The sequence below is a fragment of the Elephantulus edwardii genome, unplaced genomic scaffold (genome assembly GCF_000299155.1).
Source record: "Elephantulus edwardii isolate Elephantulus edwardi_28Jun2011 unplaced genomic scaffold, EleEdw1.0 scaffold00044, whole genome shotgun sequence".
In the NCBI taxonomy this organism is placed as follows: Eukaryota; Metazoa; Chordata; class Mammalia; order Macroscelidea; family Macroscelididae; genus Elephantulus; species Elephantulus edwardii.
Genome location: NW_006399794.1, coordinates 7,614,454 through 7,642,316, shown reverse-complemented (window position 1 = coordinate 7,642,316; position 27,863 = coordinate 7,614,454). Strand labels below are relative to the sequence as shown.

Sequence of the window (27,863 nt, the reverse complement as noted above, 5' to 3'; positions counted from 1 at the left end):
TTATTATGCTCATTGTTTCCAACTACTGAGTCAATCTATCTTGCTGAGAATCTTCCTCTTTTTCAATTTCTTTGCCAAGCACGATGACCTGCACCTATTACTCCTGGCAGTCCTATGAACGATAGAAACTTTGCCCTGATTTGCCTCATCCTCAAACCCCCTACCTTACTCAAGCCCATTGCTGTAGACACTGTGTCAATCCATCTCATTAAGAGTCTTCCTGTCTTTTGCTGACTCTCCACTTTTCCCAGCACAATGCCTTTTTCCAAGGATGGCTTTCTCCTGGCATCATGTTCAAAATCTGTGAGGTGAGATGTCATCATCCTTGCCTGCAAAGAACACTCGGGTTACACTTGCTCCAAGACAGAGTTGTTTGTTCTTTTGGCAGTTCATGGTACATTCAAGACTCTTCATCAGTTTTTGATCATCCATATTCATTGTCCAACTTTCAGATGCATAGGAAGCAATGAGAATATCAGGGGTTGTATTGAGTGCACTTTATCTTTAAATTGACATTCTGCTTTTTAGCACTTTAAAGAGGTCTTTAACAGCAGATTTGCCCAATGCAGCATATCTCTTGATTTCTCGACTGCTGTTCCCATGGCTGTTGATTGTGGATCTAAGTAAAATGAAATCCAGGACAGCTTCAATCTTTTCTCCATCTATCATGATGTTGCCTTTTGGTCCAGTGATGAAGATACTTGTTTTCTTGATGTTAATCCCTATTGAAAGATTTAATCCCTATTGAAAGTTATATTTGATCTTCTTCAGTTAGTACTATAAATCTTTACTGTGCTCACTATGGCAGCACATATACTAAAACTGGAACAATACAGAGAAGATTAGCATGGCCCCTATCCAAGGATAATGAAATATACACATTCATGAAGCATTCCAATTTTTTTAAAATCTTCTTTACTTTCTGCAAGCAAGCTTGTGTCATATGCACATAACACAGATTGTTGAGTCTTCCCTCCAACTTGATGCCACATTTTTCTTAATATAGCCCAGTTTCTCAGGTTATTTGCTCAGCATATAGATTGAATGGAGATGGAGAAAGGATATATAACTTTGAGACACACATTTCCTGATTTTAAACCATGCAGTGTTCTTTTCTTCTGTTCAGATAACTACTTCTTGGTCTATGTATAGTTGTTGTTAGATGCCGTCAAGTGGAGTATGACACATAACAACCCTATGTACAAATGATCTGAACCCTGCTCTATCCTGTGCCATACTCACTCTTCCTGACACATTGCAGCAGTCTCCGTGTCAATCCACCTGGTTGAGGGTCTTCTCCTTTGCTAACCCTCCCCCCCTTCCCAGCATCATATTCTTCTCCAAGGAATAGCACCTCCTAAGAACATGTCCAAAATGTACGAGGCAAAGCTTCATCATTCTTGCTGGCTGCACCTTCTCTAAGACTTATCTATTTGTTCTCTTGGTCGTGCATGAGATGTTCAGTGCTCTTTTCCAGCACCACAGCTCAAAGGTGTGTAGATTTCACATGAATAAAATTAAGTGTTCTGGAATTCCCATGCTTCTCAATGTTGTCCATAATTTATTTTTATCCACACAACCACATGCCTGCAGCCATAAGTGAAGGGAATTCTTCTACTCGTGATTGAGGATGTCCAAGAACTTCCACATGAAGTAGTTTAATTGCCTGATGTCTTGGCCTTGGAAATGTTGCTATATTAGTAATTATTGACTATCTTCCTTTTCATAAAACTCCCTAAGCTCCATGCTGGTGTTGCTTATCTGTGAGTTTGGGATCTCAAGTTATGACTCAGTCTACTTCTATCTTCAAGAAGTAGTCCAGTTCTGTGCCCAGGCCATTCAGAGACAAGAACATAGCCATTTTCCTTTTCCATGCTGCTCCTTTAAGAGCTGCAGGAATGCACAATCTGGAGAGTCTGGAGGTGGGGTGGGTTCAACTAACAGGACTTCTGGGAAAAGGATCCTGGAAATTTTTGCCAGAAACTCATTTGAGATTCCAACACTGAAAAGTTGGGGTGGTTTGTGTTGGGGCAGGCCTGTGATTGGACTGCAGAGCACTAGGGAGGAGGCAAGCGAGAGTAAAAGGAAAAGGCAAGGGGCGGGATGAACAGATGCTGGACCCAGGAAGTTCTCTGCCCCAAGTTTTCCTGCAAGGCCATAAGGGATGAACTTGCCAACAGCTGGACTTGATCACCAACTTAAAAGCTGAGCTCATGCATCTAGTGGAATAATAAACAGACTTTACTCACCGGCTGTACAAGACAGTGTTTTGAGAAGATTTGCCACAGCTGCAGAGGGAAAGGTAGAAAACGGAATTCACCACCGCCTGGGCCCTTGGCTCACTCTTGAGATTACAACAAACAGAATCTACGCCTCCCACCCTCCAGGGTGAGGTGATTCGTACCATGATGATGGCCTTAAGGGGAATCTCTGCTTTCCTGATTTTAGTCCTCACAACTTTTCTGCCTCCGCCACATTGTGCCCAAGACCCAGCCATGGTGCACTACATCTACCAGCGCTTTCAAGTCCTGGAGGTAGGTGGCATCTGTGCACCTTATGTCGGGAACATAGCTTCTGGAATCACATTACTATCTGTACTTTCCTAGGCACTGGAATGTATTTTTCTAGCTAGAAAGTGATAAATGATGAGATCCTGGGTGTCATAGATGCTTAATGCTTGACTACTAGCTGAAAGGTTGGTGGTGTTACTCTGCTCAGAGGCTCCTTGGAAAATCTGCTTTTGAAAGTTCACAGCCTTGAAAACCCCGTGGAGTAGTTTTACTCTGCACTTTTGGGGTTACTATGAGTTAAGAATTATCTCTCCATCAACTGGCAACAACAGATATTAAATACATTATGACATTTACACTTTAAAAGCATTTCATAGGCTTTTATTTTTCTTTTCCAAAGCCCTCAAGCACTGTTGGCTTATTAAGTAAGGACTTGTTCTGCCAGCCCAAAGGCAAATGGTTCCAATCCACCAGCTGCTCGACTGGAGGAAGATGAGCTTTCTCTTCCTTTGTGATTTACAACGTCTGAAAACCTGCTGGAGGGGTTAGCTTTGAGTCAGTTCTGACTCAAGGACAATGAATTGAGGCTAGAGTGGTTTAAAGCATCAATGCCAGAGTCCAGGTACCAGCACTCCCAGATCCTGAGTGGATGGCTATGTCATCATCTTAGTTTCTTTTGCTAAACTGGCCTCGGATATATGAGGGAGCAGATTTCAGGATTCAATTCTTAAAATGTTGATGTTGTTAGTTGCCATTAAGTCAGCTCTGATTCATAGCAACTGTATAAACAAACAACAGGTGGAAATCTTGCCTTTTTCTGCACCGTCCTCACAATCTCCACCATGCCCAAGCCTATTGCCGTAGTCATGGTGTCCTACTATCTTTGCTGGACCTCTACTTTTCCAAGCACAATGGCTTTTCCCAAGAACTAGGAAATTAAAATTTGGTATCTCTCTTCCTATTTCACGGAATCAAAGATATTGCTGGAGTTTCAAGTTTTTGTGCTGTTTATAATCAGCTGCTGTTATGTTGTTCTTATGAGCTATGTAGTCAGAATTAACTCATAGCTGAAGCCCCAGTGGGCTTTCAGAGGTCATAAATGACACAGGAGAAGATTGCTATTGAATTAGAACCACTTGCTTTTGGGTTAGCAGCTCAGTGCCTTACCACTAGGCTACCAGAGCTCTCAACTGCTTGTAGTTGTTGTTGTTATGTGCCATCAAGTATGACCCATACCCACCCTATCCTGTGCTACTTCACTGTCTCTCATACACTTGAGCCCGTTGCTACAGTTACTGTGTCAGTCAATCTTATTGAGGTTTTCCTCTCTTTTGCTTTCCTCTCTTTTGCATACCTTTCCAAGTATGATACCCCTTTCCAAGGAATAGCATCTCCCAGCAACATGTTCAAAGTATGAGAGACAAATCTTTGACATTCCAGCTTCCAAGGAGCATCCTGGTTGTACTTTTCCCAAGATATCTCTGTTGTTTTGGCAGTCTATGGGATATTCAGTACATTTCTCCAACACCACAACTCAAAGACATCAATGCTTCTTCTGTCATCCTTATTCATTTCCCAGCTCTCAGATGCATAGCAAGTGATTGTATAGACCATGGTAGGAATCAGGTGCACCTTAGTCTTCAACCTGACATCATTGTTCTCCAGTATTTTGGAGAGGTCCCTGATAGTGGACTTTCCCAAAGCAGTTTGTCTCGTGGCTGTTGGCACCAAAGCTGTTGATTGTGGATCCAAGTATGACTCCAATAAAACCAAACCAGCTACTATTGAGTCAACTCTGATTTATTGCAACTCTATAGGAGAGTGTAGAGGATAGAATCCCCATAGGAAACATGATACTTTCCAAGGCTGTAAATCTTTACAGAAGCAAGACATTTTCCTCTTGTGGACGGATGAGTTTTAACAGGCAACCTTCCTCTTACCAGCTGAGCAATTTAACCACTGTGCCACCAGAACTCCTTAAATGTTAGGTTAGTGTAAAAATAATGATGTCAGTGAACTAAGAAACTAAATCTTAGCTCTTTTTGCCAAACTGAACTTGGACTTAGAAGAGGTCAGATTTTAGTGACGTTAAATAGAGAGAGTGTGTTTGGGCTTTCTCACCCATGTGCTGCAGCTGCCACTTCATTAAAATCCGGCACTGCTGACAGGCAGGCTCCCAGGGACAAGATGTCCTAGCCTTTGCCACACCCCGCAACACTGACTTTAACTGTTTCATACTTTAGTACCTTGTTTCATACATTGAAAATTTGGGGCGGGGTGAGTGGAGGGAAAGAGAAAATTCTGATAAACTATTTCTTTTCTTTCTAAGGCATTCTTTTCTCCAACATTATTTTTTATGTTTTCCTGAAGAATTTCACATGCAAACTATTTGGCCATCTAGTTATAGTCACAATGAAATTATTCCACAAACTAAGACCATTTACTGGCATTGTCCCATCAAAAGATTGAGGGCTTGAGCCAGTAGATGAAACACTAGTGAGCAGGTGGCCTCTTACTGCTTTTTATTTGCCCTTTCACATGCTCCCCTCCACACCCTCACCTCCATAAAGATAACAGATTCGTGCTGAGCCCTGGTCCTTCTATGTTTAGCACCAGGTTGCTCTAGAATTCACTTACTGTTGAACAGTCAGTTCTGACTAATAACAACCCTCCATTGGGTTTCCAAGGCTAGAGAAATCATAACAGGAGATTGTCCATCTTTTTCTTTAGAAGCCGCTGGATGGATTAGAACCAACAGAGATGTGAGACGTTTGAGTTAGCAGAGCAACTGACTAGGGATTATGCCACCAGAGTTCTCTTGCCTTAAAATTATGATCAGACAGGTCCCTAGTCTTCCTCAAGGCCTTAAAACTTTATATCCTGTATATATGTCAGCAGACAATGGTATAAAGTACAAAATAGTACTTCCATAGCTTAGAATTTGTAGATCTTCCTGCCCTGGTTATGTTAAAGCTGAGGTACAAGTTGTTGGTTAATATAGATGTATAAAACCAATTCCCATTTGGTGGGGTATGTATTTTAGGAACAAGAAAGAGAAGATAACTTGAAAAGGAACAAACAGTCTTATAAACTGTTGTTTAGAATAGAAATGATTATAGTTTTTGTAGAGAACATTTGCAAACCATGTCAAATGAATTTTAAGTACAAAACTATGTCAATCCAGTTGTTCAATTAATTTATCTTTCCATTTAACAGCCATTCTTAATTTATTTATCTTTTAGCTTAACAAATATTGATAAAGTACCTACTATACGCTAGGCCTATGCCAGGTGCTGGGGATGACACTTCTAGAAACATATCCTAGGAAAAAAACCAACTGGTTATGCAAAGCTGTAAATACAAAGATCTCATAGCATTATTTGTTGGGCAAAATAATTAAAAATTACATAAATGCTCATTAAAAAACAGAATAGAATGAGGTATTACTTCCATGGAATGCTGCATGGTCATCAAAATTGCATCATATATTGGCATTGAAATATGTTCATAATCCATCAGCAGTTTTAAAACACACATATAATAAAATATTTTATAAAAAACATATTTATATTTATAATTGTGTGCCCCTTTGGGAGCTCTGGTGGTGTTCTGCTTAGCGAATTGTGCTGCTGTGGCTCTCTGGTGGCAGTGCATACCTACCAGCAGTTCCATAGGAGAAAGATGAGCAGTCTCCTTCCATGAGATCTACAAACTCTGAAAATCCATTGGAGGTTCAGCTCTGACTCGGTTTCAAAATAATAGCAATGAATTGAGTTCCGTTGAGTTGATTTGCCTAGAAATTTTTTTTAAAACTCCACAATGTACTCGGGGTGGGGGGTGGGGGGAAGGGACGTGGGAATTGTATATTAATGAAGGAATTTTTTTTCTTTTTTTTTTTTTTTCTCTCTTCGGAGGGGGAAGCGAGCTGGTGGGGAGGGGTGGGAAGGGAGAAAATTGCGGCAATGAATGAATGGAAATCCAAAACCTCTGTAAAAAAAATAAAATGAAAAATTATTAAAAAAAACAAAAACAAAACTCCATAATATCAACAGGATCTTAGGATGAAGATTTTATAGATTATTTTAATTTTCCTCTTTTTTATTATTAAAGAAATGAAATATTTTCTCTATAAATGATAGCTATTTATATTCTTTGGATAATTTAAGTAACGAGATATAATTGACTTGGGAATTTATTTTCTGACCGAAGCAAGCACTGGAAAAGTGTACCCGAGCAACAAGGGCATACATTCAAGAATTCCAAGACTTCTCAAAAAACATATCCACTATGATGGGAAGATGTTTGACCTACACAAGTGAGTATAAGAACGCAGTCGATACCCTAGCAACAAGAGTTGAACGTGCCCAGCGGGAGATTGACTACCTGGAGTACCTCCGAGAATCTGACATGTGCATAGAGTCGGAGGACATGACCCTGGCTGAAAAGCTGGTCCAAGAAGCTGAAGAAGCCAAGAAGATTCGGAGTCTGCTGAATGCAAGTAAGAGAACTGTGTTTTTTAGTATACCTTCTAGGGACTCTCATAGTCAGAGAGACATAGACTCAGCACAGGCAGTGTGAGAGTTTGAGAGGCTAAGTGCTCTCCTATACATATGCTGAGAGAGGAACCTTGTTCGGGAACAGGTGTCAAAAGGAAAATTCATTCAAAGGAAACTGCTTTTTCTTTCATATAGAGAGCTCTCAAAGACCCCCTCAGAATATCAGGGTGACTGAGTATCAGGGTTCAGTCCAGGGAGGCTACCTCCTAGTAGAACATGTTTTGGTGGAGGGATATGGTCCCATTTAAAATTATTCCAAGGAGACTGCAGATAGGTAAGTTCCACATCTAACACCCTGGGTGGAGGGAGCTGCTGCAATCATGATAAGCAACTGTATGAAACTGGAAATGGTAAGAGCCAGCTTCTGAGCTGGAGACTGCTGTGAATCATTATTGTTTGTGCTTTCTCGGACGGTGTTATCCAGGGGATTTATCTCCATCTTTGTGGTCCATTAGGATCACGTCCATGCCATTAAAAGTAATGAATGCCTCAGAGCTCAAATAATGAGTATCAAGCAACAAAAACATAAACAAGAAGGGAAATTTCCTGTGCATATGAGTTCATTTCACTAAAACAATGATGGACGCGAGCCCCGTACCTCAGAGTCCATATACATTGCAAGTAAGAAATCTTAACTTGAATGCTAGTGCAAGAAACTCCATCAGGAAAACAAACCATAAACTGATGAGTGTAACAAATGTGCTCGTGTGATCTAAGTATCCATGATAAGATCCTGGATAGTATTGAGGGAATATAGAATAAAAGTCCAAAACATACCCAAGATCAGGTCTAATAAAACTAATAGAACCCCTATGTCTAAGAGCCGTATCATCTTAGAACCTGGAACAAAACTCACTCCCATTGCTCAGCTTTCAGCCAAAAAATAGGCAGGTTGATAGGGTAGCCAGTAACTCACTCCTTAGAATAACCAACCACATAAGGTCAGAAGAGCAAAATTTGTCCAAGAATAAAGCCCAGAAGGCAGGAAGAGCTAGGGTAGAAGGATTAGTGGAAATGAGAATTATAGGGAGGAAGTGAGAAAGTGCGTTGCATCATGGGTATATTAGTGTTATAAAACAAAATATGTATCAATGATTGAATGGACAACAAATTAATGTTATGAACACTCAATTCACAAAAGTAGAAAATCCCAATATTTTAATAATAGAATTTATGCAACAAAGGAGAAAAAAAGGTTATTTCTAAAGGAAGTGACATTAGATCTAAGCTTTGAATAAAGAAGTTATAGTGGAGAAGAAGGGGCAGGAGTGTGTCAAATGAAGGTGTAACTATCAAAAGGTTGAAAAACAAGAAACTCATGAAATATGATTCAAAGTGGGTGACCTTGGAGGACATTATGCTGAGTGAAATACCTCAGTCACAAAAGGACAAATACAGCATAGTGCCACTGTTGTAAAACGGGACTAACATAGGAGTTGTGGGGGAGACTGAGAAAGATGAAATAAATTATGTATACTGCATTGAAACAGATGATAGAGAGAACTGTTTCAAAGGGATATATGATTAGGTATTATTGTCATGACAGGAGTCCAGAACAAAGGCTGCATAGAGGAGTGAACTTAGGGGAAGGGATTGTATAGCAATGAAAGAATTTTTCTTTTATTTTTCTAAGAGAAGAATGAACTGGAGGGGAGGGGTGGGCAGGGAGAAAAGTACAACAATTAATGAATGGAAATCCAAAATCCCTGTAAATTTTCATTAAAATTAATAATAATAATATTTTTTTAAAAAGCATGAGGATACGTGTAAAACACCTCAACAAGTTTGTAGACTTGAAAACCTGGCTGAGTAAAATGTTTCAGGTATGAGTCTAAAGGAGCTGAGCTCTACTAGAGACACTGGAGAGAATAACGGCGGGACAGAAGAGGGCAAGGCTAGAGGAATGTTGTGATTTGAGCAGCACAAGATGCTATCTGCTTTTAATGTCAGTGGGACTGAGAAGAACAGATGGATTTAGGACCTTTGAGAGCAGAAATCCATATGGCTTGATAACTGATAAATATGAACGATGCCTCAGAGAAATGAGTCCAGGATGCTTCTCAGATTTTTAGCTTAAATGATTGTGTGATTGGTGTATAGTTGGCACAGATAGGAAACCCAGGAGGACAGGCAATTTGTTTTGTTTTTTAAGAGTAGTTATTACTTTGAAAAGCTTTGGTGGTATAGTTTATAAGGAGAAGCACTGCTAACTCAAAGACAGTGTCTCTCTGGCAGTTTGAATCTACTAGCAACTTTGCAGGAAAAGATAGACAGTCTCCTCCTGTGTGACTTACAGCCTCCCAGTAATCCACTGGAGGGTCAGCTGTGAGTCAGTTCTGACTCGATGGTAATCAATTTTTAGTTTATTATTCTGAAATTTTATTTTTCATTTACTTGCTTACCACTAATTTTCTGCTTTCCCTTCTAGAACACTGGCTGTATAAGATCTTAATCTTGGTTTCCTTGTTCAATGCTATCTCTATAATGAGTAAAGATTTATCAGTTAATAACTAAGTGAACACATGAATGTATGTTCATGATGGCAAGATGACTTGCCATCTTAGGGAGCAGTTGGTAAAGGTAATTTGAGTGATTCCTTTTACGCTGGACAGGGTCTAAAGGTGACCCTTTCTCATGAAGGAAGGAAGGAGTCAGGTTACTCTAGTTTTTGAATGTGCTGAGGAAAAGGAAGGAACAAAAATGGGTCAGAGGAGACGGTTAAAGAAGTGAGTAATAACTTCTCTTTTAACCTTCCAGAGATGTATTTCTATGCCAGTTGCCTCTTTTCTTTTTTTTTTTATTTATTGGTTTGCTTACAAAGTTTATATACATTATGTTCCACACTATTTTTCCATTCACATTACCTTTCATACAATCATTTGCATGCATTATGTTTTATAAAATTAATCACCTTTGGGCCTTGCCCATCATTATCCTGTCTTTTCACCTTGATCCTTCCCATTTCTTTCCCCCCTCCCTCCACCCACCAAACTGTGCAAACCTGTGATTCCGCCCCTACCCATCCTCATTCCTGTTTATCAGTCTACACACACTTGTTGCTCCCTGCTATTGAATGAAACTGGTGCTTCCTAGTAAGAATAAAGTAAGATATGCCTGCCCCCGCCATAGTTTTCTTGATGATCGTTCTGCCTCTGGTCTTGCCTCTTGCAATCCATGCACTATTATGTAAACTTTCCCACAATGTAAAAATGGGCAATATTAGTCTATGTACATTTTTTGTTGTTATTTGCAACTTAAAAAAATCTATTTACATCTCTTATTGTTATGCACTGTCTGACTATAACTCATAGCAACCCTATGCCTACTAGCTCTGAAACCTGCTCTATCCTGGGCCAATCTCACTGCCTCTGATACACCTACCCTAATTACCTGAGTTACTATGTCAATCCATCTCATCTGAGGTCATCTTCTCCTGCACGGTTCCTCCATCCTTCCAAGCCTGATGTTCTTCTCTAAGAACTGGTCCCTCCTGGCAACATACCCAAAGTATGTGATCTTGCCTCCAAGGAACAGCTTGATTTCACCCTCTCTAGGTCAGACCTGTTAGTTCTCTTGGCAGTTCATGGGTTTTTCAGTACCCTTTTCCAGCACCACAATTCAAAGGCATCAATTCTTCTTCTATCCTCTTTGGTCATTGTCCAGCTCTCTGATGCATAACAGGTAATTGTAAAGATCATGGCTTGGATCAGGAACTTCTTAGTTTCTAGACTGACATTGTTGCTCTTTACTGGAGAGGTCCTTGACAGCAATTTTCCTAATGTAATTTATATTTTGATTTCCTGACATCTCATTCCAAGGGTGTTGATTGTGGAATTAAGCAAGCAAAAATTATCAATCTCAATCTCTTCTCTATCTATCATGATGCTGCATATTGGCCCGGTGGTGAGAATCTTTGTATGTTGAGCTTTGAATCTTGATGTTGAGCTTCAATCCATATTGCAGACTGTAGTCATTTACTCTCTGCAGCAAGCACTTCAGGCCCTCCTCAGTTTCAGCAAGCAAAGTTGTGTCATCTGTATAACATAGGTTATTGATGAATCTTCCTCCAACCCTGATGCCACGTTCCTCCTCATGACGTCCAGCCTCTCAAATTATCTGTTCTGCATATAGATTGAAAAGGTATGGAGACAGGACACTTCTCTTAGCCTTCTTAAATAGAGAAGACAAAAACAAATCACTTGCCGTCAAGTGAATTCTAACTCACAGTGATCTTGAGATCAAAGAGATTGCCCATTCTCCTCCAAATGAGGACTTGAACTGTGTCTTTAGTTTAGTAGCTGAACTACTTAAAACCAGGCCACCAGAACTCACTTTGATTAACAGTTGTTGTTGTTTGTGTACCGTCAAGTCGGAACCAACCCATAGCTGACCCTCCAGCCAGTTTTCAAAGGTAGTTAATTGCATGGGAGGAGATTACCATCCTTCTCCCACGAAACAGCTGATGGCCTCGAACTGAGTGCCTTCAGGATTGCAGCACAGCTTCTTGTCATTAGGCCACCAGAGCTCAGTAGAGCACATTAACTAGTCAAGCTACTCAGGAATTTTACATATGAATAAAATATTTCATGAAGTGGCCCATGATGATCTCCATCTACTTCTCCCATAAATTACCCTCAAAAAGGTCCAGTATAAAAAAATAATAATAATCATTCTAGTCCACCATTTCTAATTCAAAAATGCTTCATCTGTGAGGATCTTGATCCTTCACTGAGCCAATTAATCTTTAGTGCTTCAAGAGTGCCTCATTCAGTTCCCAGTGAAGCCTCTAACATAGTCTTCAACCAATCCAGAAATATGTTGATATCTTGATTTGTGTTTCACAGAATCTAAGCCAAGTCTGCCACGAAGGAGGCCATAGCCTTTGTTTTTAGAAGGGATACTGATGGCAGAGGCCCCTCAGACCTTGTCTAGGTAGAGACAACCATGTAAACGATCACTGCTGTGATTAATGCTTTCCTGACCTGTTATTTCCAGGGGTCTCTGCCAAAGAGTAAACTCTGGAATGCCAGTTTTCCTTCACCGTGTGCTGCTTTATGTTTACACGTTGTACCCTCCCCCACGTTTTCTTGTCATTTATGGTAGGACCTACACTTATATTAGTTTTCTACTGCTGTAAAATAGAGTACCTCAAATGTAGCAGCATAAAAAAATTGTTTAGTTTCTTAGAGTTTCTGTGAGTCAGGGTCCAAGCACAGCTTACTTTGCTCTTCTGCTCAGGGTCTCACAAGGCCACAATTTAAACATTAGTCAGCCTTCCCTCTTATGTAGAACTCAGAGTCCTCTTCTAGGATCATTAAAGTTGTTAGCAGAACTTGGTTCATGTTTGTATAGTCAACATCTTCAGCCTCTATCAATAGCACCACTCAAAGACTGCTTGCAACATGGCTATTTTGAGGCCAGGAGGTGAGATCTCCTCTTCAAATTGGGTCCTGTTCTCTTTTCATAAAGTCAAGCCCATCCACAAGAACATCTCTTAGGAATACTCAAATTCAGCATGTGACTTGGCACTTCAATGATATCTGCAAAATCTGTTCACTTTTGTCATATAATCTTAAGAATCCCATAATATACACACATCTGATTAACACTCTGGTGGTGGTCGTGGTATTGTGTATCACCAAGTTGGCACAAACTCATAGTTGATCCCCTAATGGGTTTTCAGAGGCAGTAAATGGCATAATGGAAAATTTCCCGTCTTTCCTCCGAAAAAGCAGCTCATGGATTTGAACTGTGAACCTTTGGTTTACAGCACAACTCATCCTGGGTATGTATCCTGTGGCCAAGAATCTTGAAGGGCCTATCAAATTTGACACACCTTAATACACCCTAGTTAGTTAGATCCAGTTGCTATTAATTACCAGCACCCACTCTCTTGTTAGAATCTTCCATCTTCTAACCTTGACTATAGCAACTGTGTCTGCATCAAAACTTCTACTAAAATCCTATAGACACAAGTCAGGACTCCTGTATGGACAGACACATTGAGGTTATGAGCTAAGGAGAAATTGCCAGTGGACAGGTTTTATTTAATATACACATTGTTTTAGAAAAATGGTTTCTTTGGAAAACTTCTAGGGAAAGAATGCTGTAACTACTTGGGAAAATTCATCCTTGTGTTTCAAGATACTTCCAAGAAATCATATCATTAGACTAAATGATTTTCACTTATTCTAAGGCTCTGTCCCAGGCAACAGCTACTAAGGTACAGGATCTGGAGATAACAAAAAGATAAAGGAGCTTTATAATAAAGCCACTCCCTCGAATCCACCAGATGCTCTACTGAAGAAAGAGGGACAATCTCCTCCTGTACCAGTCAGATCTGATTTGACAGTACACACACACACAAATAAATAAAGCCACTCCCTGCACAGCTGTTCCCAAGTCTTAAATTTTTAGAGATGCTCCCCAGATACATTTGCAGGTAATATTTTGATATGAGATGATTTTTTTTTCAAATGAGTAAAAGTTACTTGAATGCAATCTAATTTATATTTTAAAAGAACTTGTTAGCACTGAAATTGTTATTAGTAAAGGAAATTCTACCTTTTACTGGACAGTTTATGGCAATGAACTCTTGCTTCTGTTTCTCGGGTTGAGAATGTATGCAGCTGACTGTATTTGGAAGATTCTACAGGCTACATTCTTGTGTTTATAAGGGTAATATCTTTTTGACTTGCAAATGTCTTTTGAAGAAAAAGTCCCAAGAGAGTCAAAACAAGCCATTATACAGATTTCATTTTATTTTTTCTCTCACTCAGCTTCTTTTAGTGCAAAGGTACACACAAGTTACCTCAAGTAACCCTCTGACTGCTAAGTTAAATAACTTATATCTTTTCTTGCTGAGGAAGTCTGATGTTGCAAATTTAAATGCCTCTGGGATCTACTTAGGTACTATAAATGTTCATGCCCCATATTCAAAACCATTAAAAGCAAAACAAACACCCACTGATAACCAAGTAAAACATATCTGTGAGTCAAGTCCCAAGGTCCATTATTTTGTGATGAGTAGAATAAAACATTAAAACATGTAGTATTCTAATGGGTAATATATGCATTTAGCACAAAAGTGGCATTGAGTCTGTGCAAGCAAGTGCATGTGTGGATGAATACAGAAGTGCAAGTCTGTATATGGAATATACAAGCACAAGCACATACCACTCAGCTGTGGCCACACTCATACGACCAGCTACACTGAGGATGTGTATAACATACCTTGTTCTGTTTCCTAGAGAGTCCATGGACATGAGTCTGGTGCTGGATGACGAAGGTCCATTTACACAGCACTTCTTTTGTTTATCTATCTGGAGATCCTATCATCTGTGAGATATTTCTAGTCCTATTTCCATGGATACTAATAGAAGAGTCCATAGTGTTAGCTGATGACTTTTGGCTCCAAGCAGTCTGGACTTCCATTCATCCTTTCTATAACTCATTCATTTGTTTATTCATTCAGAAAATGTCTAACCGAATTCCACATATATGTTGGTGTTAATAAGCCAGGAATTAGTCTTTCTTATTTTTTTACTATCTTGTTGAACTTTTGGTAAAAATTTACACAGCAAGTTACGTTCCCATTTGCCAATTTCCACACAAGTTGTTTGGTGATATTAGTTACATTAATCAAAACGGGTCAACATTCTCTTTAATTATGTTCTGCTTTTTCTGTGTCTAGTTCCCTAGGCTCCCTGCCCCTTTATCTTCTCATTTTCGCTTCTGAGTAATTGTTCATCATTTGGTCTCATACAGATTATTTTCAAGTAGGGCTCTGATCTCATGGATACTAGCATTTCATTTATGTGTCACTTTGCTATTTCACTAAAAGATAACCTCAAAATATAGTCTCATTTTCAGGTTTAAAGAATCTTAGAACAAGAGTCTCAGGAAATCCTCTGTTCTTTACAGTTCCAGTTTGTCTGACTTTAAAAAATTTGTGCATTCTTCTCTGTATTTTGTCTGTCATATCTTGGATCATGGCCTGAATCAGATGCATCTTAGTTCTCAAACTGACATCATTGCTTCTCAATAATTTGGAGAAGTCTCTAACTACAGATTTTCCCAGTGCAATATTTTGCCTGATCTCCTGATTGTTAATACCAACTGTAGTGACTGTGGATCCAAGTAAGACAAAGTCATTGACAGTCTTTTCTCCATCTATCATGATGTTACCTAATGGTCCAGTGGCTAGGATTTTTGTTTTCTTTACACTGAGATGCAATCTATATTGAATGATGCGGTCTTTGATCTTCTGCAGCAAGTGCTTCAGCAAACAAATTTGTGTCATCTGCATAATGAAGCTTATTGATGAGTCTTTCTCCAATCCTGATGCCAACATTCTTCTTCATAGAGTCCAACTTCTCAAAATAATCTTCTCAGCATACAGATTAAATGGGTATAGAGAAAGGATACAAGCCTGATGCATACTTTTTCTAATTTTAAACCATGCAATGACCCCTTGATCTATTCACGCAACAGCCTCTTGGTCTAGGTGAAGGTTTTGCATTCACACAATTAATTGTTCTGGAATTCCTATTCTTCTCAATGTTAGCCAAAATTTGTTATAATCCACACAGTCAAATGTATTTGCATAATCAATAAGGCACAAATAGACATTCTTCTGGTGTTCTTGACTTAGACTAGACATACTTTAATCAATCTGTTAATTAAGTAAAGTCTACAAATGCAATAAAAGCTGGTAAATAGCTAATCACCAAACCCAATTACTGTTAACATGTCTTAATTTCATGTGGTGTCACTAGCATGTTTAGGAAGTCACTTGATTCTCTATGTTTTCTGATTTGCTAATCTGAAAAAATATTGTACTACATCCTTCCCTGTATTTATTTATGTATATTCTACAAGTCTGTGATAATGCCTGGCACAAAGTAAACAATCCATATTTTTTTGACCTTGAAGAGTAGTTGTTTAGAAAGTGGAGGCAACCATTTATTTCTATTAGCCCCTTTTATCTACTGTATTACCTTCAGTCTACAGCAAGGTTACAAAGTAAATACTAATTTAAAATTGTGATTAGAGAGAAAGTTTAGAGCCAAGTAATTTTTCCATTCAACCATTCATACCCACTTTTTGTTTCCATTCCAATTTCTCACTTTGTGAAAATACTCTTCTTTCTCCCTTCCTGTGATCCTCATTTCTATACATTCCTCTAGCCTAGCCCTTCCACATTCTACTGAAGCACATGCTGTCACCTTCATAATTTCTCAGATTGTTATTTGAGTGAAAATTTTCAATGCAAATGGGCTCCCATTCCAGCATGCATACACATTTTATTTTATAACATTAATTGCAATATTTGCAATATAACCACATTTTTCTCGCTTCCTCACTGTGATTCTTGTTTTCATTATGACTTGCATTTCAGTTGAAGAGTCAGGGGCTCAGAGAATTTCACAGAACCCCTTCTTTGCCCCGTGCCCCCCACATTCCAGCTATATCCAGGAGTACTCATTATCCTGTAGACAACTAGATTCAGCTCCCCTTCCAGGAAAACTGTGCTAGCAGGCTTCCCTGGGCTTGCTAGCACAGTTTTCAGCCAGATGGTTGACAGAGGATAGCCTCAGGGATGTCTGCTTCTCTACCATTTGGTCTCCAATCCTTCAGGTGATTTATCTGGGTTTTTCTCATGATAGAAGCAAGCATGGGGGAGGGGGAGGAAGGGGAAACACATGAAAGCCCCTTGGATCACTTTTTTTGGCCAAAGTATGTCTCAAGTCTGTTTTCAGAGTTTGGCTTTCCACTCTAGTCTCTCACATTATCTCACTTCCCATGGAAATAAATCAGGATCTAGTTTGTGTAAGCAAATTTCTGTATGAAAGAAAAGCTATCAAGTTTGGTTTTAATTATAGTTTTGAAGAGATGAGACTGAAGAACCAATGAGAAGGCCCCTGTTTGGTCCAGATTCAGAGGGGTATACCCACATTGGCACAAGAGAGGCCAGAAGGAATAGTGCAACATGAGATTTGTTTTCTAAGAAGAACCCATAGGAAAACAGTTAAGTGATTCTGTGGTTTTAAACTAGGCAAATTTAAAAAAAAAAGGGGAGAAAAGTAATACTACAGGTAGAAATTGAGTGTGGAAACTTTTGGCTTAGTTTGGTGAGACTGTTACCAGAAAGGGTGAATAAAGAATCACTGATAAGCATTCAACGTAATCTTTAAATGAGAGAGAAACAAAAGGAAGTTGATAAAATTAAAACCTTAAAATGAGATTTGAACCAATTGATAAATTTATATTTACATCATAATAATTGATGTAAATGGAGGCTATTTGATCAGAAATTCTCATTAGAATGGACCATTTCTCTGCTTCACTTCACGTAAGGGCTGAACAAACTATGTGTTCTGGGAGAGTTGCTGATTCTCAAACTCTTTGGTCTTAGAAACCTTTATATTTCTTAAAAAGGAACAAGAACCTCAAAATCTTTGCTGATATAAGTTATATCTATCACCATATGCAAAATTAAATTGAGACATTTCAGTGTGTGCCAGGTCCTATTTAAGAGAAGGACATACATTAATGAATAAAACAGAACAATATGTGTGATGAGTTTTGTCTTCCTGATGTTGAGATGTAATCCATATTGAAAGCTAAAGTCCTTGATCTTCTGCAACAAGCATTTCAAGTCCTTCTCGCTTTCAGCATGTAAGACTGTGTCATTTGCATAAAGCAGGCTGTTGATGAGTCTTCCTCCAATCTTGAGCTCACATTCTTCATCATAAAGTCCAGCTTCTTGAATGAGTTGCTAAGCATACAGATTGAATAGCTATGGGGAAAGGCTACAACTCTGACACACCCTTTCCAATTTTAAATGGTTTATTATTTGAATATATAAATTTAATCTGACATAGTACAAGATGGAATAGCAAGTTTGGACACTGAAGAACAGTTCATTACCTGGATCTAATTGGTTCCTGTGTTTGGACAGTATGAAGCAAGAGTTTGATTAATGAAGGAGAGATACAGTGTGTCTTGGGCACTGTGATAAAAGGACAAAATAGAAAGCTTTTTTCCTAAGTTCTTGGAAAGAAAGTAAATAAGTAGTTTTAATTACTTATGGTTATTGACAATGTTGTTATGTGCTGTCAGGTTGACTACAAACCATAGTGATTCTATGAACAACAGCTCTGAATCTTTCCCTATCCTGAGCCAAATTCACCATCTCTGATGCACCTGACCTCATTGCCACAGACACTGTGTCAACCCATCTCACTCCAGTTCCACTTCCTCTACACTTCCAAGCATGATGTCCTTCTCCAAGGACTGGTTCCTCCTGGCAACATGCCCAAAGTATATGAGATGGGGCTGCAAAATCCTTGTCTCCAAAGAGCAAACTGCTTTCACTCTACCCAAGACAGATCTACTTGTTCTCTTGACAGTCCATGGTATGTTCAGTACTCTTCTTCAGCACCATAACCGAAGATCTAGTTTCTTCTTCTGTCCTTTTTATTCACGGTCCAGCTCTCAGATGTATAACAAGTAGTTGAGAAGACCATAGCCTGGATCAGATGCACTTTAATCTCTAGACTGATATCACAAGAGCAATAAATTGCTCTATAGGAGTCAGAGAATTTTGTTTTGAAGGATGACTATCCTAAGTTAGCAAAGATGAGGTAAGAAAAAGTGTGGGCAAAGCCTGGAAGTTTTTCTAACAATTTCTTGACTCTACACTCATTTTTCCTTGTTGCTTTGCTAGGGTTGCTGTAATTAAAATAAACAAATAAACAACCCCCCCACAAATCAATTACTTTAAGTAATAGAAGTTCAAATCTTCTTGTTTCTTGTAGGGGTAGGGAAGATATGTCTCTGCAATTCTTTAAGCAGATGCCATGCAGAAGTGATTAGATTAGGACCTCCTTAATATAAAAAAGGAAAATTTTTATTTCCACATAAAGTTATATTTCTTAGGTACAAGGGTTAGGACTTCCATGTTTCTGTTTGGGAACTACAGTTCAAATCTATAACACATGCCCATTACTAGTCTTTCTGTCCAGTATTGGCACAGAGTATTGAATATACTAGGGACTGCTAAAAGAAGAAGCAAATCTATCCTGAAAGAAATGCTGCCAGAGTGTTCCTTAGAAGTAAAGAGTGTTAGATATAAAAAGGAGTGCGAGGATGCGAGGGAGAGAAATAAAGGAAGGAACTGGTCCCAAGAAAGAAGAGTCCTTTATTGCCTGGTCTGAGAGGAATGCCAAGAGACCCAGCAGCATGGCATGCAGACAGGATCCAAGTGGTGCACAGGCAATTTGGGGGGGGGGGTGTTCCTTTTTATCTGGGTCCTGGGGAGAACTAAGATGGTTTTTCTCGGAATTAGACATGTTAATTAAGTCAGGTTTTAGCACCTTTTTTTTCCAAGCTCAGACCCTTATCAGGATCCATTGTCTGGTCTGGTCTTTGATATGACCAGCTTAGATGTTATCAGGTTTCTCAGGAAGTGATCAGGCTTGGGAGTGGTGGGGCAACTACCATATTCTTCCTTCAAAGAGTATGAAACTTTATCTCATATATACTTGGGGATGTTTCAGAAAATGGCAATATTCCAAGCAGAAAAACTTCCACTTGAAAAAAGTGGAGGGTCAGTGAAGGAGAGGAAGACTTTTAACAAGATGAGTTGACACAGTGATAGCAACAACGTGTTTAAGCACAATGGTGATTGTGGGGATGGCACAAGATCAGGCAGGGTTTCTTTCTGTCTGTTGTAAATGGGATCTCTATGAGTTGGAGGTGACTCAGTCACACCTAAGAACAGCAGTATCTCTCATCTCAAGTAGTCTTTTTTTTTTCTCTTCTTTTGCCCTGCCCCTCCCCCAGTTCATTTTCTTTTCTTTTTTAATCATTATTTAATAGACATTTACAGAGGTTTTGGATTCCCATTCATTCATTGCCGCACTTTTCTCCCTGCCCACCCCTCCCCACCAGCTTGCGTCCCCCTCCGAAGAGAAAAAAAAAATAAAAAAAAATTCCTTCATTAGTATACAATTCCCACGTCTCCTTCCCCCCACCCCCCACCCCGAGTATACTTCTCTATGCAACCTTAATTCTGGATTCCTGTGCTAACCATTATACTCAATCATATATCACTTCTAATCTGTTCTTTCCCTCATCTGTTTCAATACAATATACATAATTTATCCATTTTCTTATAGCAGTTAGGTTGGTGTTTGTAAAACATAACTCTCTTCAAGAGGTGGGGGTGGGAAGTGGGTAGGGGAAATCTCCCCAGGTCTGAAGAGTGTTGCTATTAAATAAAGGAGTGGGGGGAGTAATATTTTAAAAATTCAAAATGGTGATCCTTGTGTGTAAATTCACTGTGAGGCCTAAGGCCAAATTCTATCCTAATTGTATCTGCAGTTCTGCCTGTGGGGGAGTCTACATATTTTCACTCTCTGGTGAAACCTTGCATGTATTGTCTCTGTTTAATAATTTGCATCTTGTCTGCACCCAAAGGTTTTACATTTATTTTCTAGTCTTCAACCTTTTCTTACTGCTAACTATCTTTTCCCAAGTACAGCACGCATTTAATTTTATCCTTTTATTCAAATACTGGAAATGCATTCTCCTAAAATTTCATAACTTTTTAGTGAGAAAATGTATAAGAATTGCAAGGTATCAGCCCTGAAAACAGCATATACAAAGCATCCACTCTATACCCCTTATGTTACAAAGTAGGCCAGAGTGACAAAGGGACTTTTAGGAGCATACTCAGAGAATCAGAAACTGAATTCAGACTTGTAGGGTCTCTGACTCTTTATCCTAGGTTTCGTCTATCATATAAGGGGTAGACAAAGTAGGCGGGACATAGGGAAAATTTATTTTTTTCACTGAATTACATTTCCCTGAAGAAAATAATGTGTCAGCACTCCCTGGATTTGTTATTTCAAGAATTCTGCATCCCTCAGAGGTCCAGATCTGAGAGCTGGACAGTGAATAAAGATGACAGAAGAATTGACGCCTTTGAGCTGTGGTGCTGGAGAAGAGCATGCACATCCCATGGACAGCCAAAAGAACAACAAAGATGTCTTGGAGAGGGTGTAGCCTGAGTGTGCTTTGGAGGCAAGAATGATGAGGCCTCACCTCACACCCTTTGGGCATATTGCTAGGAGGGGCTGTTCCTTGGAGAGGGACATAACACTTGGAAAGGTGGAGGGCTGGCAAAGGAGAGGAATCCTCCAACCAGATGGACTGACACGATGGCTGCCACAATGGGATCTAGTGTGCCAGGAAGTGTGAAGATGGCACAGAGTAGAACAGAGTTCTTTCAGCTGTGTTGTTTACAATGAGTCCTCAACACAATGTGTTGTTTACTCTGAGTCCTCAATAGCACCTTACAACAATGACAACAATGGGGGAGTTGTGAATGTGCCTTGTTCTTAGATACAGGTCTATGCAAGTAGGTTATAAGCAAGCTGACTTTCCTCCCTGCAAAGGGATAGACAGTCCAGGGAGTGTCAGGTCAGGGTAGATATCATCTCTCTGCTCCTGAGTGCCAGAAATCCATGGCTCTACCTCTTTCAACATACAAAACAAACACACACACACACACACACACACACACACACACACACACTCACGCACGCACGCATGCATACACGCACACGCGTGCACATACCCCCTATGCCATCCGGATTGACTGAAGGTATATTTTCTACCTCTTCGTACAATACACATATGTGCACATTCACACCAAAGTTGACTGAAGGCATTATTCTGACTGACTCAGCTTGGACACTCCATGAGACTGACTCAGGATAGGGCAGGCTTCAGAGCATAGGGTTGCTGTGAGTTTCATGGGATTTGATGGCACATAATGATATAATGTGGAATCTATATAATGATCTTCATCTGAAAAACCAAATAGTTGTAAAAGGATAAGAGGTGGAGCTTCTCAACCCTTAATCCCATCACTAGTTTCTCAGGGTTGGGGCCTATAACATCTCTTCTCTTACAAGAGAAAAAAGAGAAGACAAAAAAGGAAGGGAAACTGAGAGAGAGTACTCAGAATCTCCAGGAGTAGAATATATCATTTTGAACTCAGGGCCCCTCCTTAGGAAGGTTAAGACACCAAAGAAGGTCAAGATTCAAGACACAAGGAATGAATGGTTTATAGATACTGGAGCAGACCAAGACTTTCCTATAGGACTGACCAAGAGAAAAGGCCTTTGAATAGATCTGACACTCTAAATTTGAATTTCTAATCTTCTAAAGAGAATAAATTTGTTCAAACGATTTCCTTTTAGGATCTCTGTTATACCAGTACTAGGTAACTAAGGGGGACATTTTAGAGTGGACGTATTTAGAGTGGTCAGAAAAGCCTCGTAAATTGACATTGAAATTAAGACATGAAGGAGGAGGAGTAATCAACTGTGATCAAGGAAGAGAACTCCCTGAAGAAATAATTGCAAGTGCGGAAAAGTAGGACATGCTCACAGAATACCAAGAAAGTCAATGTAATAACCACAATACAATGAATAGACAAGGAGAAGAAGGGTCAAGGAAAAAGCCACTGATACAGGCAGAGGCCAATAACGTGTATAGGGCCTTAGACTTTAAAGGGTTAAGATTTTGTTCTGAGTATGATAGAAAGAAAAGTTTAACATGTAAGTTAGTAGTATTTATGTTTTTAAACAGATCATTTGTGATACTGTATTGATAAATACTTTAGGAGAGCAAGAGTCAAGAGACTTGTAGTAAGGATGTTAAGGGCTGGGGGCAGGTGGAGTGGGGATGAATTCCAGAAATGTGGGAGTGCAAAAAATTTCAAGGTGAAGTAGTGATCAAGTAGTCAAATTCTGGTACAGCAACGTAGAGACTGCTCATGGTCTTTATAAGAACTAATCTTGTGGAGTGGACAGAGAAGTTTGAACTAGTTAAAGACTGAAGCCTGGTTAGAGTGGTTGAAGGTATAACTGGAGGTGAAGAAATTCTTCTTTATAGGAGTTTTATTATAAAGAGGAATAGAAATAGGGCCATATTGGAAAGTTACTCCAAGAGGGGTGATTTTATAACGTGTTTGTTTGCTGAGGCGAGTGATCCAGTATGAATGGAAAGACTATTGCTGTGGGGTCAGGGTCAAGGTGGGGAAGTTATATTTCAGATGAGCTGCTCAAGGTTTAAGGTTAATGTATTTTTTTTTATTCCCAATACTTAAAACTGTTCCAGGAGCACAGAGAGCTCAGTACACAATAGATATCCAACATAATCTTGGTAAATTATATTTAATTAAGTGCATCCACACTTAAGTCATTCTCACTTTATCAGGACCAAGTATACTAGAGTGAACAGCGTTTCTGGTACAGAAAATAACTGTTCATTATTTCCTAATAATTCTAGTACAGAAAATAACGTAAATAAAAGACAGACCCTTATAACTAGACTCAACTCTCTTCACAGACACCTATTTATTTATTTACTTTTTCATTGGTTCACTCAATAGAACTATAAATTATAACTGATCATCAGCTATATATGATTCTATTCTAGACAAAGTGGTGGTGGGGAAATCTGAGATAATAAGGAGTTGGAAAAAATGATCTTGACTTTTTGCTGTAATTTAAATGTCCTTTATATCAAGAAAATTAATGCAATGTATGCTTATGTTCTATATTTTGCTCTAAGAAATTTTTTGAATTTTATTTTATTAATTTTAAGGAACTGCTCTAAGACTTTTAGAAGAAAATTATTCTTTTAAAGGCTATCATTTTACAGCAAAATTGAAAGCATTTCATTCTGATTGATATTAGAGCTAGAAAAAAACGAAGATTTACTTACCAAGCATGGTGAACTTTGCCAGATAGCCAACACCTCAAATATATAAAGTAACTTTTCTCTTTTTCTCCTGTTTGACCAGGTTGTGACAACATGTTGATGGGCATAAAATCTCTGAAAATAGTGAAGAAGACTCTAGATATAGATGGTTCTTGGATGAAAGATGCTGTCAGTGACTCTCCAAAAGTTTACCTCTTAATGGGATCCAAAAACAACACTGTTTGGGAATTTGCAAACATACGAGCATTTATGGAGGATAGCATCAAACCTGCCCCTCGCAAACTAATCCTAACACTTTCCTGGCAGGGAACAGGTCAAGTGATCTACAAAGGTTTCCTGTTTTTCCACAACCAAGGGACTCCCAATGAGATAATCAAGTATAATCTACAGAAGAGGACTGTGGAAAGTCGAATGCGGCTCCCAGGAGGGGCAGGCAGATCACTGGCCTACCAGCACTCCCCTTCGACTTACATTGACTTGGCTGTGGATGAGCATGGGCTCTGGGCCATCCACGCAGGGCCAGGTATCCATGGCCATTTGGTCCTCACAAAAATTGAGCCTGGTTCACTGGTAATTGAGCATTCCTGGGACACTCCCTGCAGAAGTCAGGAAGCTGAAGCTTCATTCCTCTTGTGTGGGGTTCTCTACGTGGTCTACAGTTCTAGTGGCCATGGGCCCCATCGCATCACCTGTGTCTATGATCCACTGGGCACTGTCAGTGAGGAGCATCTGCCCAACTTGTTCTTCCCCAGGAGGCAGAGAAGTCACTCCATGATCCATTACAACCCTAGAGATAGGCAGCTTTACGCCTGGAATGATGGCAACCAGATCATTTATAAAATCCAGACAAAGAGAAAAGTGGATGTGGAGTGAATCATGCTGGGTGGGAAGGAGATCATTGTACCCTTAGAAGCTTTTCCCTGGGACAGAGAGCTTTTAGTCCCCGTGCAACATAGCATCCTTCTAAAGACAGGCAGAAATAGGGTCTAAAAGAGGAATTGTCGTCATTTCCTAGATGCCACTGTTTAAGTATCTTCCAAGAGCTTTTTTGAGAACCTATCATTAAAAAATGTTCAACGTCTTCTATTATCCATTTAACCTTCTAATTTCCAGGCCCACGACATTCTGATGCTCCTTGCTTCGAGTCTTATCTTCTACTGCTTTCCAGCACTTTTACCTCTCTCTAGAGCAATTACAACTGTATGCCACCCCCTCAGTGTGCATGAATTTTTTTTTCTCTGCTCATCTGTTCACTCAAACTTTTATCTCTTTCTCAAATTCTGATAGTTTTTCATTGCCCAATTAAAGCACTATGTCTCACTGATGTTTAATTTCCATTTCTCCCTTGCCTGAACCAGGTTGATATAATAATAAATTGAGCATTAACATTTGAATATCACCCTCCAGTTACAAAGTATTCACATATATGTCATAGCATTTAATCCTCATTTAAATCTTGGGAGATATGCAGAAAAAGTCTTACAATTTTTTTTCTTCTTATTTTTTTATAAATACTATTTTAAAGATTAGAGCGTAGACAAGTCATTCAAGGTAACATAAAATGAAAGAAAGCTAGAAAATACTGTAAATCCAATCTCCCCACTACCCTCAAACACATGTTTGTTCTCTCCAGACTTTTACAACAGTTTATTCATTATTTTAACCTAAAAATTAATAGCCTACTCCTTTAGTCATTTTTCATGTCTACACAATCCTTTAGTGAGTAAAAAAAATCCACTTTCCTCCAGATGACCAGCCTAAGGGGTAAGACCCTACCGTTTAGCTTCACCTGTCTTTTAGTCCCCTTTTTACCTGAAATACAACAAAGATGATACTAATCAAATAAACTTCATAAGGTTGTGTATGCCTACATACCCTTGGCAAGAAAGGTTTCAGGGAGTGCTGTCTGTGAGCAATCCCCAACACACTGAAGCCCTGGCAACAATTCTCCAATTAGATGAGTGCCAGTTACCAGGCAAGCAAGCTCCTTGTCCCAGCAGACATGCCATGTGGCACAGAAGCAGAGGACAGCTGGACCTCTCAAGAAGGACTTTTAACAAATGTTTCCCATGAATTTATCCAGTCCATCTGAGTTGGAGTCACAAGTGCAGGCTGTGGTGCCAGGCCATGTCATGTGCTGAGGCCTCTGTGTTTCCAGGTTGGTCACATGATAGGGCTGGCTTTGTACGTTTGCAGCTGTTTTCTGGTTGTGCCCAGACTCAGGCTGGAATCATAGGTGGTGAAAGGAGGGATATTCCACCCCCCCCCCTTCCCCATAGCATTTGAGTAGATCTTTGGTGGGATAGAATTACCTACCCTGTGGCTATAGCACAATTATGCACAGTTCTAATAACCCATCAAAACAAAAATAAATACAAACAGAACAATTTGACTGGTAGTAGCTGTGCCTCATATATTTCTGAGACTGTAGATGTATATGAAAGCATACTGTTACATCTTTCTCTTAAAGAACACCTTGTATATTTTAATTGACAGAGTTTGCATTAGCGGTTCAGTGCTTAATGACTGCACCCCTAGAGTTCCCTAATAATGTGATAGAAAGAACTCAAATTCTTTGTAGAATGAGGTACATGTGAATAAACAAATATGACATTTACCCACTGCATGGGTTCAGGGACATTGTCTGCCCCAGGGGCAAAATGACACTACCTATTTCATAGGAATGAAGAATGTTGTGTGTCATAAATGAGGACAACGGGACATTATTAGCAAGCATACACTTTCTCTGCAGGCACAGAGGTGCAGGTATACTGTAATAAGCTTTGATTTGACAGCTCAGTAGAGCACACCTGCCCCTAGTATCCTACCTTGAGGCTTTAAATTCCTGCACCTATACTAAGGTGCCTCTGGAAACTCTATGTACGAACAGTGCTCAGGCCGTTTGTTCATAGGGTCGCTATGAGTCTTCTATGACTCGAACGCATCAAACAACAACAACATACTAAGGTGCACCTAATCCAGGCCATGACCTTCACAATTACTTGCTATGCATCAGAGAGCTGGACAGTGACTAAGGATGACAGAAAAAGAATCTTTACCTTCAAATTGTGGTGCTGGAGAAGTCATGGACTGCCAAGAAAACAAAGATCTGTCTTGGAGAGGGTGAAACCAAGTCTCTCCTTGGAGGCTAGAATTTTGAAGCTCTGTCTCACATACTTTGAACACATGGCCAGGAGAGACTGATCATTGGAAAGGGACATCATGCTTGGAAGGGTGGAGGGACAGTGCAGGAGAGGAAGACCCCAGATGAGATGAATTGATACGGTGATTGGGGCAGTGGGGGTTGGTGTGTTGGAATTAGTGAGACTGACTCAGGACAGGGCAGAGTTCAGAACTGCTGTCCATAGGGTCACTATGGGTTGCAGGCTACTCAACAGCACACAACAACATCAACATACAGATGAAGAAATTTCTCTCTCTTTTTAAAATCTTGTGTACTGTCAAATCGGATCCGATGGGCACTGGAGAAGGTTGACCCTTCTTCTCCAGAGGAGCATCTGGTGGATTTGAACTGCACACCTTCGGGATTGTAACACAGCTTCTTGCCACTAGGCCACCAGAGTTCCCTGAAGATATTTTCCCCAGGGAGCTCTTGTCATTGTAACATTTCCTGGTAGCCAAAGCAGGAAGGGATAGCATATTGGCCTCTGGTGTCTTCTTCAGCTCCTTTCAGCTGAATATCTAAGTTCTGGTGTCTTTGTTGCATTTTTTGGAAGATGGAAGTACCATGGCCTACAAGTAAGAATCACTTAGGGAGACTTGACAAATCCTGACCCCAGACCACTACATTCACCTGTGGTGGAACCCAAGGAGCTCTGGTGGCTTAGTGGTAAGGAGTTGCACTCCCAACCCAAAGACTCAGTTCGAATTCACGGAAGAAAGATGAGTGTGCTCCTCTCATGGGATTTATAGCCTCTGAAAATCCACTGGAGGGTCATCTGTGAGTCTGGTCTGACTTAAATCACACAACAAT

At 39.7% G+C, this 27,863-nt stretch overlaps 1 protein-coding gene across 1 annotated transcript; it reads left to right on the top strand.

Annotated features, from left to right (window-relative positions):
* The first annotated feature begins 2,405 nt into the window (after window positions 1-2,405).
* OLFML1 (olfactomedin-like 1) lies at window positions 2,406-24,742 on the top strand. The gene is made up of 3 exons (XM_006885445.1): window positions 2,406-2,534; window positions 6,720-7,008; window positions 23,952-24,742. The coding sequence occupies exons 1-3, from the start codon at window positions 2,406-2,408 to the stop codon at window positions 24,740-24,742; spliced, it is 1,209 nt and encodes a 402-aa protein (XP_006885507.1).
* The last annotated feature ends 3,121 nt before the right edge of the window (window positions 24,743-27,863 follow it).

Excerpts from the sequence above, each read along its gene's own strand:
- OLFML1 (XM_006885445.1), top strand. The coding sequence starts at position 2,406 with ATGATGATGGCCTTAAGGGGAATCTCTGCTTTCCTGATTTTAGTCCTC. Across the intron at positions 2,535-6,719 it reads AGCGCTTTCAAGTCCTGGAG|CAAGCACTGGAAAAGTGTAC; the intron begins GTAGGTGGCATC and ends TTCTGACCGAAG. Across the intron at positions 7,009-23,951 it reads TCGGAGTCTGCTGAATGCAA|GTTGTGACAACATGTTGATG; the intron begins GTAAGAGAACTG and ends CTGTTTGACCAG.